Raw genomic sequence first — 13,499 nt, 5'->3', positions numbered from 1 at the left:
ACTTTTTTGAAATAATTAAAAAATTAAAAAATATAATTAAATTATTTTTTACCAAATTTTTCACGATTTTGTAAAAAAATTAAAATTTTTATCATTTGTCTGAAAAAAATGGTTCATATGATACAAGATAAATCACGCATATGTGACTCAGAGAATGATTCTTTACATTCTTTGTGTGACTTTGTATATTTTTCTTAAAAGCATTTCTTTTTATTCATTCTCGCATAAATTCAGTCGTTTTACATATATTTCTGCCTGAGAACGTGCTCATTTTTGCTAAATAGCAGCGAGAATGGTGAAATTCTGCATCGCAATCTTATAAGTTCTGTTAGCCGTCCAATAGAACATCATACAGAATTCAATTTGCACCTTTTCTATGTCTTTATGTTCTTTGTCTGAGTATACATATAAGTAAGTAATCTCGTCTGTCGCGAGAGCACGAACGAATGCCCATGCAAAAAGCGAGTTAATTTTTATCATAAGTAAAAATGAGTCAAAAGAATATATTTTGAGCTGCACCGAAATGTGTACTATTTATTTATACTCTTAAGACTAACTTATTACATGTTTCTAACTTCTATTTATACTAACTAGTATGTTTACTTATTACTAGTTGATAGTTTGTTAAGATACAGATTATATTATTTGTTTACGTTTGTTTACATATATATTGCTTGCTAAGATACAATTGCTTTGTTTTAAGATAAGGTTGTTGTGGTATTCAAACTCAATGTTGTTTTGATACTTGTTTGTTTAGGATTGTTTGTTGTAGTGATAGGGTATTTCACTTTTTCCAACTCAAGGTTGTTTCTGCATTCTGTTTACTGAAACAAACGGTTGTTTTGGTGTTTGTTACTATTATAAAGAATACATTCCTTAACTAGCGCGTATACTATACATACATATATTATAAGAATACACGTGGAGTATATCTGTGTAAAATCTCATCTGTCGCGAAAATGGCTGAAAATGCTCAGCCATAAAAGTGCCCAACGCGCCATAAGAAGTTTTCACTTAAAAAAAAAAAGATTGAAAGACGCAAGTCATTCCCTCTTGTGAAACGAAAAGGTAAATTGGACGAATTTTATGCGATTTTTTAACAACTTTTTCCTAATTTTTATTCAAATGTTTTATAGCATGGGAAATCAGAACAGTATTGGAAATAGCAGCGGTTTAAATAATGCCATCAAGAGCAGCAAATATAAATAATTGGATAAGTTTTTTCCTACGATATTATTAGATATAAGTGTTTGTTTTATGTAATCTAACATATAAAATTTCCATTTCACAATGTTAGTCACCGTACTCCTCCGAAACGGAATTTTATATGCGTATTCAGTATGTCGGAAAATCGGCTACTATCTACATATATTCCATAGCCCTAAGCGATAATTATTAAATTTTTTTACGAAATTTTTTGTTTTTATTTTTTTATAATGTGGCATTAAAAAATACATACAACCCTAAAGTTTTACTTTTTTATCACCAACAATTAATTTTTAAAGCCATTTTAGTAATGTAATCATTTTTCATCCCGCTCGATAACTGATCAATTATAGTGTTTTTAACTGTACTTCGATTAAAAATCTAAAATTTAAAAAAAAAAATAAACATTTATTTTTATTATTAAAGTTTAATCCTGATAAATGCTTAGCGTTACCAATCATAGATTCATAAAATTTGCCGCGCCTTTATTGGTGAGTGAAATGTCAACCAACAACTGCTTTTGTGTTGCAAGTATTCTTTTTTACATAATTATCTGAATTTTTTATAACAATTGCTTAAATAAAACTAATATTTTCGCTATATATATTTCCATCATTTAGTAGTTTCATTAATTCTATTTATATGTGTTTTGTACAGTGAGCAAAGCCAAGAAAATACAAGAAAGTCAAGAAGTACGAGCGATAAAAGATCCCAAAGAACCGAAGAACAAATCCAGCAACAAAATGCTGATGCACGTGTGAGCATGTAGCAATTGTTATTCGTTTAGAACAAAGATTCATGAAGTCAATTCGAACAGAAATATTTCGAAATACTAATTTTAATGGTCAACAATACAATTCTACATTCAAAATCAGAATCCTAGTTTATCATAAAATGAGCTCATTGCTACCAATGCCAAACGAACCACATAAATTTTTACAAATCTACTTCTGTTGGAGCTCACAGGTGATTTCAAACAAACACTTCCCGTGATTCCACGTTCAACCTACGCTGATGAGATCAACACTTGCATTAAATCATCTCCATTGTAGCGTAATGTTGAAAAGTACAGCTGAAAGTAAATATGCGAGTTCAAATGCTTCAAGATCCATCCGCTGAAACATTCTTAAAACAATTTTTATATTTCGTTGATGGAAAATTTGCTACAGATTAAACTGGATACATAAAATTACCGACCGATTTGATCACTGAACAAATATTTCCCGATGTATACACACAGTACATAAATCATGAGTGGCTGGTAGAAAGAGCTATTTTAGCAGCAAAAAATGCAGACGTTGACAATTTAAATTTGAAGATACAACAGTTGTTGCCAGGGAACTTGGTATCATACAAATCTATTGATACAGTTTGGGATGCCAAAGAAGCTGTCAATTTTCCTTGAGAATTTTTGAACTCACTGGATTCCCAGGCATGCCACCGCAAAATATATCATTGAATGTTGAATCTCCAATTATCTTGCTTCGTAATTTAACACGTTGAGGACGGCGCAGGATGGGGTCATGTGTAGAAGTTCACGCAAGTGAGGAAAGTTCTTTGATCGCCATTCACTTGGGAGTGACCAGAAAGGATTCTTTTTCATATGGCTTAAGCAGCTCACGCCTTCCGGTCTCACTTTAGTTCTTAGTTGTGTGCTGGGTTTGACCCGCCTCGTAAAAAATACCCCCAATGAAAGGAAGCAACAAGCCTCGGATGAGTGACCCCCCTTTTGATGACGACCATGGCAAACGAAATAAGGACTACGAATTGAGGGCATGCACCTGTGCCGCTGCCAAGCTGGTTGATGTCCTCGCGAAAATAAGAGCTGACATCACCGCCGTCCAAGAAATTCGATGGACTGGACAAGGACTGAGACGAGTAGGCCTTTGTGGAATTTACTACAGTGGCCATGTAAAGGAGCGCAAGTTTGGAGTTGGATTCGTGGTGGGAGAGAGACTCCGTCGCCGAGTATTATCATTCACTCCGGTGAATGAACGTCTAGCCACAATCCGCATCAAAGCGAGGTTCTTCAACATATCGTTGATTTGCGCCCACGTCCCGACGGAAGCGAAGGACGATGTGACCAAAGATGCGTTCTGTGAGCGCTTGGAGCGCACTTATGAAAGCTGCCCCCGCCACGATGTCAAAATCGTGCTTGGCGACTCTAACGCCAGGGTGTGCAAAGAAGGCATCTTTGGCACAACAGTCGATAAATTCAGCTGCCACAAGGAAACATCCCTAAATGGGTTGAGCCTGATCGACTTTGTCGGGGCCCAAAATATGGTTATCTGTAGTGCTAGATGCCAGCACAAGAAAATTCATCAAGCTACCTAGCTGTCTCTGGATCGAAAAGCCACCAACCAGATCGGTCATGTTGTGATAGACGCAAGACACGTCTCCAGTGTTCTAGACGTGCGTACGCTCCGAGGTCCTAACATCGACTCGGACCACTATCTCGTTGCAGCCAAGATTCGCACCCGCCTCTGTGCAGCAAAAAACGCACGTCAACAAACACAAGGAAGGTTCGACGTCGATAAGCTGCAATCACAACAGAAGGCAGAACGATTTTCTACCCGGCTCACACTCCTGCTCTCTGAGAGCACTCGTCAATAACTCGGTATAAGGGAACTGTGGGACGGCATTTCAAATTCTTTACGTACAGCTGCAACCGAAACCATTGGTTTTCGGAGAATGCAAAAAAAACAGCTGGTACGACGAGGAGTGCCGTGTCAAAGACTGTCTACCTCGCAACGTTACGATCGACCACAACACGAGCGGGATGGGATACATACCGAGAGTTGAAGAGAGAAGCGAGACGCATTTGCAGACAGAAAAAGAAAGAGGCCGAAATGCGTAAGTATGAAGAGCTTGATAAGCTGGCCGACAGGGGTAATGCTCGAAAATTCTATGAACAAATGCGGCCACTAACAGAAGGTTTCAAGACCGGAGTAAACTCTTGTAGAACCCCCAAAGGTGATCTAGTCACCGATGCCCAGAGTATACTTAAATTATGGAGGGAACACTTCTCCAGCCTGCTGAATGGCAGTGAATGCACAACGCCAGGAGAAGGCGAACCCGATTCCCCAATCGATTACGATGGAGCAGATGTTCCATTGCCTGATCATGAAGAAGTTCGAATAGCAATTGCGCGCCTGAAGAACAACAAAGCGGCAGGGGCCGACGGATTGCCGGCCGAGCTATTCAAACACGGCGGCGAACAACTGATAAGGAGCATGCATACGCTTCTTTGCAAAATATGGTCGGACGAAAGCATGCCCAACGATTGGAATTTAAGTGTGCTATGCCCAATCCACAAAAAGGGAGACCCCACAATCTGTGCCAACCACCGTGGGATAAGCCTCCTTAACATCGCGTATAAGGTTCTATCGAGCGTATTGTGTGAAAGATTAAAGCCCACCGTCAACAAACTGATTTAAAATTATCAATGTGGCTTTAGACCTGGAAAATCAACAACCGACCAGATATTCACCATGCGCTAAAGTTTGGAAAAGACCCGTGAAAGGAGAATCAACACACCATCTCTTCGTCGATTTTAAAATCCTCTCTCGACGAACAAAACCCAAACTCTATAAGTCACTCATAATTCCCGTCCTGCTATATGGTGCAGAGGACGATGACATCAACTGATGAGTCGACGTTGCGAGTTTTCGAGAGAAAAGTTCTGCGGAGCCTTACGTATTTAATATCGCATTTGATGGGACGATGAGCTGTATGAGATATATAATGACATCGACATAGTTCACCGAATTAAAAGACAGCGACTACGCTGGCTAGGTCATGTTGTCCGATTGGACGAAAAAACTCCAGCTCTGAAAGTATTCGACGCTGTACACACCGAGGGAAGCAGAGAAGAGGAAGACCTCCACTTCGTTGGAAGGACCAGGTGGAGAAGGACCTGGCTACGCTTGGAATATCTGATTGGCGCCACGTAGCGAAAAGAACAAACGACTGGAGCTCTGTTGTTAACTCGGCTATAATCGCGTAAGCGGTGTCTACGCCATGTAAGAAGAAGAGAACGGCGCAGTTTTTAGTAGTCAGTTTCATCTGGCGGCTACTAGAACGGTAAATAGCTAAGACAGATGTAAGAATGCGAAGCAAGACGCAAAGCGCAACGCGAGATCATGGCATTGTGCAACGTCAATTTTGAATGTATGGTACATTCATAAGAAGTGGGATACCAAGCAGTACGATGTTTTAAAATTTAGAAAACTTATTATAGATTGCCTCCTGGATGAAATGCCTACGGAACCGCAAGCCCCCAGAAGAACTATACATTTTCTTCAGAAATATCCTGGAGCCGCAAGACAGTCCCGGAAACGATGCCGTGAATGTTATAAAACACTATCAGCTCAACGAGGCAAAAGTTTTGCTGATAAGGGAACTAAAAAAGTTACAACGTTCTGCCAATTATGTGAAAATAAACCACCACTTTGTTAAAAATGTTTTAAAAAACTCACAATTATTAAAAAATATATTTAAAAATTTTGTTTTGATACCAAATTGCTTTTTACATATTTTATTAAAAAAAAAAATAATTCTGAATCAAAGACAGCATGACACACCGGTAGGTCACGACGTCAGATGCCACCTAAACATGTTAAACCTGCTGTACAACGGTGCGCTAATAATCATTCGAAAATTGATGAAAAACGTTATCGAAGCCAGCATTTTAAATGGCAACTTCAAAGGTGAAAACATATTCCTATCTGACCTACAGAGTTGGGTGCCAATTCAATTCAAACAAATTCAAATTCTGATTATATTGTCATTTGCAATGACAATCAACAAATCCCAAGGCCAAACGATGTCTCTCGAGTGGGTAAACAATCCAGTTTGTTTGTGCTCGTTAAAGATGGGCTAACAAAAAATATTGTTCACGCTATAGCATTAAAAGATTGATATTGTGTGCTAGTGTTACTTTAGGTCTTAATATGTGATATGTAATTTTAAGAAATAAACTATAATAACTTAAAAATAATATTGTTTGACTTTTTTAATATTATATTCCTTTATCGTTCATAGCGCTCCATGCCTATTTCACGCGTATACCATATACTTACACGCTTATAATAAGTAAGTTACTTTTTGTGTACACTAGAAACTCGAAATAATTTATAAGGCAAAAAAAAACACGTTTGCTGGGTCATCTAGTAATCTATCTATCTATCTATCTTCTATATAAATAAAAATGAATTGTTGTTCGTTAGTCTGATTAAAACTCGAGAACGGCTGGGCCGATTGAGCTGACTTTAGTTTTAAAATGTTTGTCGTAGTCCAGGGTAGGTCTAAACGGTGAGCAAATAAGGAAAAATTACTAGTAAGATAGAGTAAAACGACAATTCTATTTTCCCATATAAAAGTTGACCACTTACTTGCTGTCAAACATTTGACGGTATTTGTACTCTCAGTTCCACTCGAATTGAAGAACGCATTAAAACAAGACTTTTGAATCGACAACATAATATCAACTTTGCTCATAACATCGTGTATTTAAATTTCAATTTCAAATTTCAAAATATATAAATATAATTAATGTGTTGACATGTTTGATGGTGCCAACCTTACAGTGTTACCAACTCTCAAAAATTCTTTTATTATAATAACGGGGCATCTCTGCCTGTGCAGACTCCACATTGCTCATTGCATACTATATATAGAATACTACATAGTTTGCCATATATCGTAAGCTAGAAGCTGTCTCTTCAGCAGTTTAACAGCGCAGTTTTCATTTATATGAAAATTTCGAAGAGGCAACATATTCCATTTCCACATATGCCGACGGCATTTTAATTTCGGTAATATGAAAATTAGAAGAGCGAGTTAAGACGGTTGTGTTATATTATAAAAATGAAGTACATTTTCAAAATAACATTTAATATTTAGTTTAATATTGTTAATTTACAGAAATATTATGGAAATTGGGTTGTGAAGTCTTAAACTTAATAAACTTATACAAGCATAAATCAAAATATCATTTCTCATTTTAAATTTATTATTTTAATTTCAAAATATAAATATAATTAATGTGTTGACATGTTTGATGGTGCCAACCTTACAGTGTTACCAACTCTCAAAAATACTTTTATTATAATAACGGGGCATCTCTGCCTGTGCAGACTCCACATTGCTCATTGCTTACTTGATATAGAATACTACATAGTTTGCCATATATCGTAGGCTATAAGCAGAGAACGTCTATCATAGAGAAGGTTCACGGCGCGAAGAACGTAAAAATATTTTTGGCTAACTCGGTCGAGATGGAGGTGTTTCACCACTGCCAGCTCGGCAGGAGAAATTTTAACATTTTTGCTTGAACAGAGCTGAGCATGGAATAAAAAGTATGCTCAAAACTATATATTGCTCTAACAGACGTTTGTTCGCTCTTTTGCTTATATTTTTATTCGTTTATATGCAAACATGTGTATTCGTATGAAATCTTTTTGTGCATATTAATGAATACATGTGCAATTGAATACATTTAAATTATATTACTTTTTCAAAGCAATATTCTTAGTTAATGTGGAAATAAAGCCTATTTTTTAAATTATTTTTTGTATTTGATATATTCATACTTATGTGTATACTTCATTACATACTTATGTACATATATAACAAACTACCGTAATATATTAAAAAAATTATATATATTATAATAGTGATAAATGTAAATAAATCGTATATTTTATCATTCAAAACTTATGTATGCATGTATATTCACATGTGTCATGACCTTATGTATGTATATACATACATATGTATGTGTTTATGTCCGCTTTCGAGAATTCAAGTCATATTATCATATTATCACTTATCAATAAGATGTGCGCGCTGCTCATATGTACATATGTACATAAATATGTGCGTATGACATTGGTACACAAATAACGCATACACAAACCTACATATGTACTTGTATACATATGCGTACACATGCAAATATGTCACCCCCAAAAACTACAAACATTGCTTTACAAAAACAACAATCGTTTGAAATGGCATCAGACATACTTATATGCGTACACATGTAAATATGTGCGTATGACATTCCCACACAAATAATGCATACACAACATACATACTTATATGCGTTCACATGTAGATATGTCATCCGCAAAAATCACAAATATTGTTCTACAAAAACAACAAATGTCTGAAATAGCATCAGCTGCGTCACAAGTCAATATGGCAGCCAAATGTAGTAAATCTTACAGCAAGAACAATTTCATTCATGAACGCAAGCGCACTTTCAATAAGCAAACTCGCTTCATTCATAAAAGCGACCACCTTCACATCTCCCCGAACAAGCCTTTGCCCACAAGCGTCTTTTCGCGACGATGGCAAAAGCTAAAAATCATAAATTGAACAACTTTCTGATGCTTCTTCACAGAAAGAAGTGACAAAAGTGGCAACATAGCTAAAATATTTTTCCGTGACTCGCAAAAATCTGCGTCGATATGTGTGCACGCTCATACATCTTCACACATATTTACGCAGTAATAGGAAATGAAAATCCTCCAATTAAACTTAAATCACTGCGAAGCAGCGCAGGAACTGCTAAAACAAACAGTGTACGAAAAGAAAATGGATGTTGCAATAATATGCGAGCAATACAAAAGTCTAAAGACAGGAACATGGGTCTCAGATAGCACAGGAAAAGTGGCAATATGGGTCTGCGGCGATAAGGCGGTGCAAGAAAGAACACTGACTAGCCGATCGTTCTATGCTAGAGCAAAAGTTTGTGGTACCCACATCTATAGTTGTTACTTGCCACCAAGTTTATCGCTAGAAGCGTACGAAAAAATTCTTGACGAACTTGTTAGAGATGCCCAAACAACAACTCCGAATCTAATAGCAGAAGATTTCAACGCTTGGGCCTTGGAATGGGGAAGCAGAAAAACAAGTCAACGTGGGAATGCCTTGCTCAAAGCATTCTCGTTACTTGATGTGGTGCTGTTAAACACGGGAACCAAGAATACGTTTGAAAAAAATGGATATGGTTCCATAATCGACATCGCGTTTGTGAGTAGATCCCTAGCAGGAAAGACGAAGTGGCAAATATGTGATATATACAGACATAGTGACCACCAAGCGATAATAATGGACACTTGCAATAGTAATAAATGCCAAAAGAGAACTGGGTGGCCAAAAACAGCCCAAAGTAGAGGATGGAAAGACGAATCAATAGATGAAGACTTATTTAAAATGATGATGGACGAAAAATTAAGCAGTTCAAATGACGCGAATGAACAAGCAAAATTATTGACTGACCATGTTAGCAGAGCTTGCGATGCTGCTATGGTAAGGAAAAAATACAACTACAGCCGAAAGCCAGTATACTGGTGGAATGGTGAAATTGCTGTTTTAAGAAGTGACTGCAACAAAATCCGCCGGAGATACCAAAGAAGTAGAGGAACCTTGGAATTTGAGCGACTACGCGAAACGTTTAAAACAAGACGGAAAGAACTCAGAGCAGCAATCAAGAAAAGCAAGGCTGCGTGCTTTAAAGAACTCTGCGATAAAGCGGAAGAAAATCCATGGGATGGAGCGTACAAAGCGGTAATGACAAAGATTAGAGGTGACAAAGGACAAATGCCGACCTGCCCTATACTACTTAAGGAGATAGTAGAGACTCTGTTTCCAAAACAACAAACGTAAACAGTAGACCTAGATAGGTTAGAGCCTCCAGTTTTTCTGCCAGTGGATGACAATGAAGTCGCAAAAGCTTCGGAACGTTTTGGTAACGCAAAAGCACCTGGTTTGTATGGCATTCCAAATAGGGCTTTAAAAACTGCCATCAAAGTCAAACCCAAATATTTTACGGACTTCTTCAATAAGTGCCTGAGGGATGGAGTTTTCCCGAATAAATGGAAAATGCAGCGTTTGGTTCTGCTTCCCAAACCAAACAAGCCGCCAGGTGACCCAAGTTCATACAGGCCCCTGTGTATGATCGATACTATGGGTAAAATCCTCGAACGGATAATAAGTGATCGGCTAGAAAAACACCTCGAAGAAGTAAAGGGCTTATCTGACAAACAATACGGCTTTCGCAGAAGACGCTCGACAATTGACGCAATCAAAAAAGTCACCGAAATTGCAGACAAAGCCATCGAGGGAACTAGATGGATGTACGGTTCCAAAAAATATTGCGCCGTTGTCACGCTGGACATTAAAAATGCATTCAACTCCGCTAGTTGGGCCCACATAATGAAAGCACTAGAGGCTCTTAAAACGCCAACGTTTCTTCTGCGTATCATAAATAGCTACCTCTCGAACCGAGTATTGTTGTATGATACGGATGAAGGGGTAAAGCGGTATGCAGTTACTGGTGGAGTACCACAAGGATCGGTGCTAGGCCCACTCCTATGGAACATCCTCTATGATGGAATCGTAGGCGTAATAATTGATACGAGGATGAACTATAAAACAAACATAGAGAAGGCTTGTGAAAAAGCGGCGCGAGTTAACGCGGCTTTAAGTCGAATAATGGCTAATACAGGCGGGCCAAGTCAGAGCCGAAGGCTATTACTGGCAAAAGTGACTCAGTCAATAGTCATGTATGCAGCACCAGTGTGGGCTAATGCTCTAAAACAAAAAACGTATGCGAAACCTGTAAGGTCCTTGTTTCGGTTAAGTGCGCTTAGAGTTGCCAGCGCCTACCGTACGGTGTCTCACGAAGCCGCAGGAGTGATTGCAGGCATAATGCCACCTGAAATAATGGCTAGTGAGTTAGAGAGAGTGTACAGTAAAAGCAAAAGTAGCGGGGGGCCCCTAACAGCTAGAGAGCGCGAGGAAGAAAGACAGCAGAGTCTGAAAGAATGGCAATCTATGTGGGACTCAGCGCCCAAAGGACGATGGACGCACAGGTTGATCGCAAATGTGGAGACCTGGGTTAGCAGAAAGCATGGCGACGTTGATTTTTACTTGACGCAGCTATTAAGTGGTCATGGCTGTTTTAGGGAATACCTCCACAAATATGGCCATGATGAGGTAGAAATATGCTCATCTTGTGGTTATGGAAAAGAAAATGCCGAACATATCTTTTTTCATTGCCCAAAATATGAGGAGGATAGGACATTTTTTTAGAAACGGAAATTTCTGAAAGAATAATGCCAGATAACATAGTGCCACACATGCTGCGGTCGAAGCAGGTGTGGAACCATGTTAAGCACTGGGCCGCAAAGGTTATTCAAGAGCAGCGAAGGCTAGAACGACTGCGATATAGCGAGGCAAACAGCCAAAACCAGTTCGAAAATCCCTGAGATGTTATAGTCAATAGGCTTAGCTTGCTCTGCGATGTAATACTTAATCGGTGGTTCCGCAGGGCATTTCACCAAAGCTATGTGTCGTTAGGAGATGTTTTTTTTAGTGGGTTAAAGTCCCACACTACTGTTGTAAGAGCAACAGTGTCTTTTGATGATTGTTTTACATCTCGCCATAAAAAAAAAGGTAGTAGGTCCGTTGACAAAACGTGAGCTTCGGCACTTGGTTGTCCGCGTCAACGTAGATTTCGCATGAAGCATTGAGTGTACATATTTACATATGTACATATGTTGCATGTAGACAAATTTACAAACATTATGCGTATGGTCTGTTATATACATACATTATATATGTACATATGTATGAGCACATGTGCGACCGCTTGATCTTTTAAGAACTTTTAATGTAAATGTGTAAATTTAAAACTAATCACCATAAATCTATTTATGTATATTAATTACTTGGGTAATAATACATACCTTACTCTATTATGTATATATTTTTAATGATTTTATGGAATCATCATGAAATACATAGGCTAATTTTAACATACATATGTACATATGTACTTATGTACTAAGTATATGCTTTGATACCAAATACTTATATACGGATCATACGTATGTATGTATATAAATTATATGCCGGGTCGGTTGCGCATAGAAAATAAACGAATCTGTAGGTTTGCGATTACATGGGGCAACTTTAGTTGCTAATTCTCGGGCGATTCTCTTTTGCTGTCGCCCATTACCTTCACACGAGCAACTTGTGTTGCGCAACTCTGCTCGAGTTTTTTTCTCATTCTCTTTCACTTTACTTTAACCCATTGTCTACTCTTTACTTTAACCCATTGTCTCTCCTTTTTCCTTATAGGTATTTGGGCCACTCTATCACATATATTAATCAGCTCTGTCAATTAAGAAATACATTTTATTTATTAAAACAAAGATATATCACCCTTTTTACTATCGTCTGAATCAATTTGTATGGCTTCCTCCATACATTTCACAATATCTTTAATTAATTCGATTTTTTCGTCATACTCCATTTTCTAAAATATTTATATTATATTATGTATATTTGTATACATTTTTGCAAATTACTTACCAAAAGATGAAATTAAATTTTTTAAATATATTCAAAATATTAATTTCAAAAAAATATACGCAAATGCAACTATGTACTACGAAAGAAAGAACACGAATGCCGAAATCGTCGCAGCGAACTGTTACGAATAAGAACACAAAGCGAGTTGCTGAACACTGGAAACTCGGCGCGATTCTCCTCTCCTCGTCGCCCCCTTGCCCATAAACTAAGAGTTGCCGCAACAAAAGTTGCCGTGTGTAATAAGGCTCTAGGAGTAAATTTGTTTACATTGAAATTAGCATTATTTTTCTCACTTAACACTGAAAATGCTCAGTTCTGCTATTTTTGTGGTGAAACACGCTTATAATTGGTCTGTGGTGAGACTCCTCCATCTCTGCCGAGTACCCCTTCGAAAAGTTACGGTATTTGAAACGTGAACCTTCTCTATGATAGACGTTCTCCGCTAGAAGCTGTCTCTTCAGCAATTTAACAGCGCAGTTTTCATTTATATGAAAATTTCGAAGAGGCAACATATCCCATTTCCACATGCGGCATTTTAATTTTGGTAATATGAAAATTAGAAGAGCGTGTTAAGACGGTTGTGTTATATTATAAAATAAAGTACATTTTCAAAATAACATTTAATATTTAGTATAATATTGTTAATTTATAGAAATATTATGCAAATTGGGTTGGGAAGTCTTAAATTTAATAAACTTGCTTGCTTGTGTAAATCAAAATATCATTTCTCATTTTAAATTTATTATTTTAATTGGTATATAAAAGTTATGCCACATTTATTATATAGTAGTCCAAAAATATAAGTTCTTATTTTTCTCAGAAATACATTTGTAAAAAAAGAATCATTATCCTTTGTTATTATCTTATTTTTTCCAAAAATACATTTGTAAACAAAAGGGTATTTA

At 37.3% G+C, this 13,499-nt stretch overlaps 2 protein-coding genes across 4 annotated transcripts in view; both read right to left on the bottom strand.

Moving 5' to 3' along the window:
- LOC126764052 (aminopeptidase N) overlaps positions 1-13,499 on the bottom strand; it is a 507,747-nt gene that overhangs the window by 49,344 nt on the left and 444,904 nt on the right. The gene's annotated exons all lie outside the window — the stretch shown is intronic.
- LOC126764123 (uncharacterized) lies at positions 6,599-13,213 on the bottom strand. Of its 3 annotated transcripts, none has more exons than XR_007667822.1 (3): positions 12,595-13,213; positions 7,279-12,538; positions 6,599-6,787 (listed from the first exon to the last, which is right to left on the bottom strand). XR_007667822.1 is itself a non-coding variant. In XM_050481923.1 (3 exons), exon 3 carries the CDS (start codon positions 10,479-10,481, stop codon positions 9,543-9,545), a length of 939 nt encoding a protein of 312 aa, XP_050337880.1. In that variant the 5' UTR covers positions 10,482-12,538; positions 12,595-12,841; positions 12,895-13,213; the 3' UTR covers positions 7,146-9,542. The 3 variants fall into 3 exon arrangements, 2 of the variants coding, with proteins under 2 accessions (XP_050337880.1, XP_050337877.1); XM_050481923.1 differs by lacking the exon at positions 6,599-6,787 and having other exon boundaries at positions 7,146-12,538; positions 12,595-12,841; positions 12,895-13,213; XM_050481920.1 differs by lacking the exon at positions 6,599-6,787 and having other exon boundaries at positions 7,146-12,538.

Source organism: Bactrocera neohumeralis, unplaced genomic scaffold, assembly GCF_024586455.1.
Source record: "Bactrocera neohumeralis isolate Rockhampton unplaced genomic scaffold, APGP_CSIRO_Bneo_wtdbg2-racon-allhic-juicebox.fasta_v2 cluster09, whole genome shotgun sequence".
Classification (NCBI taxonomy): domain Eukaryota; kingdom Metazoa; phylum Arthropoda; class Insecta; order Diptera; family Tephritidae; genus Bactrocera; species Bactrocera neohumeralis.
The sequence above is the reverse complement of the archived record's forward strand: the minus strand, read 5'-3'. Positions and strand labels throughout refer to the sequence as shown.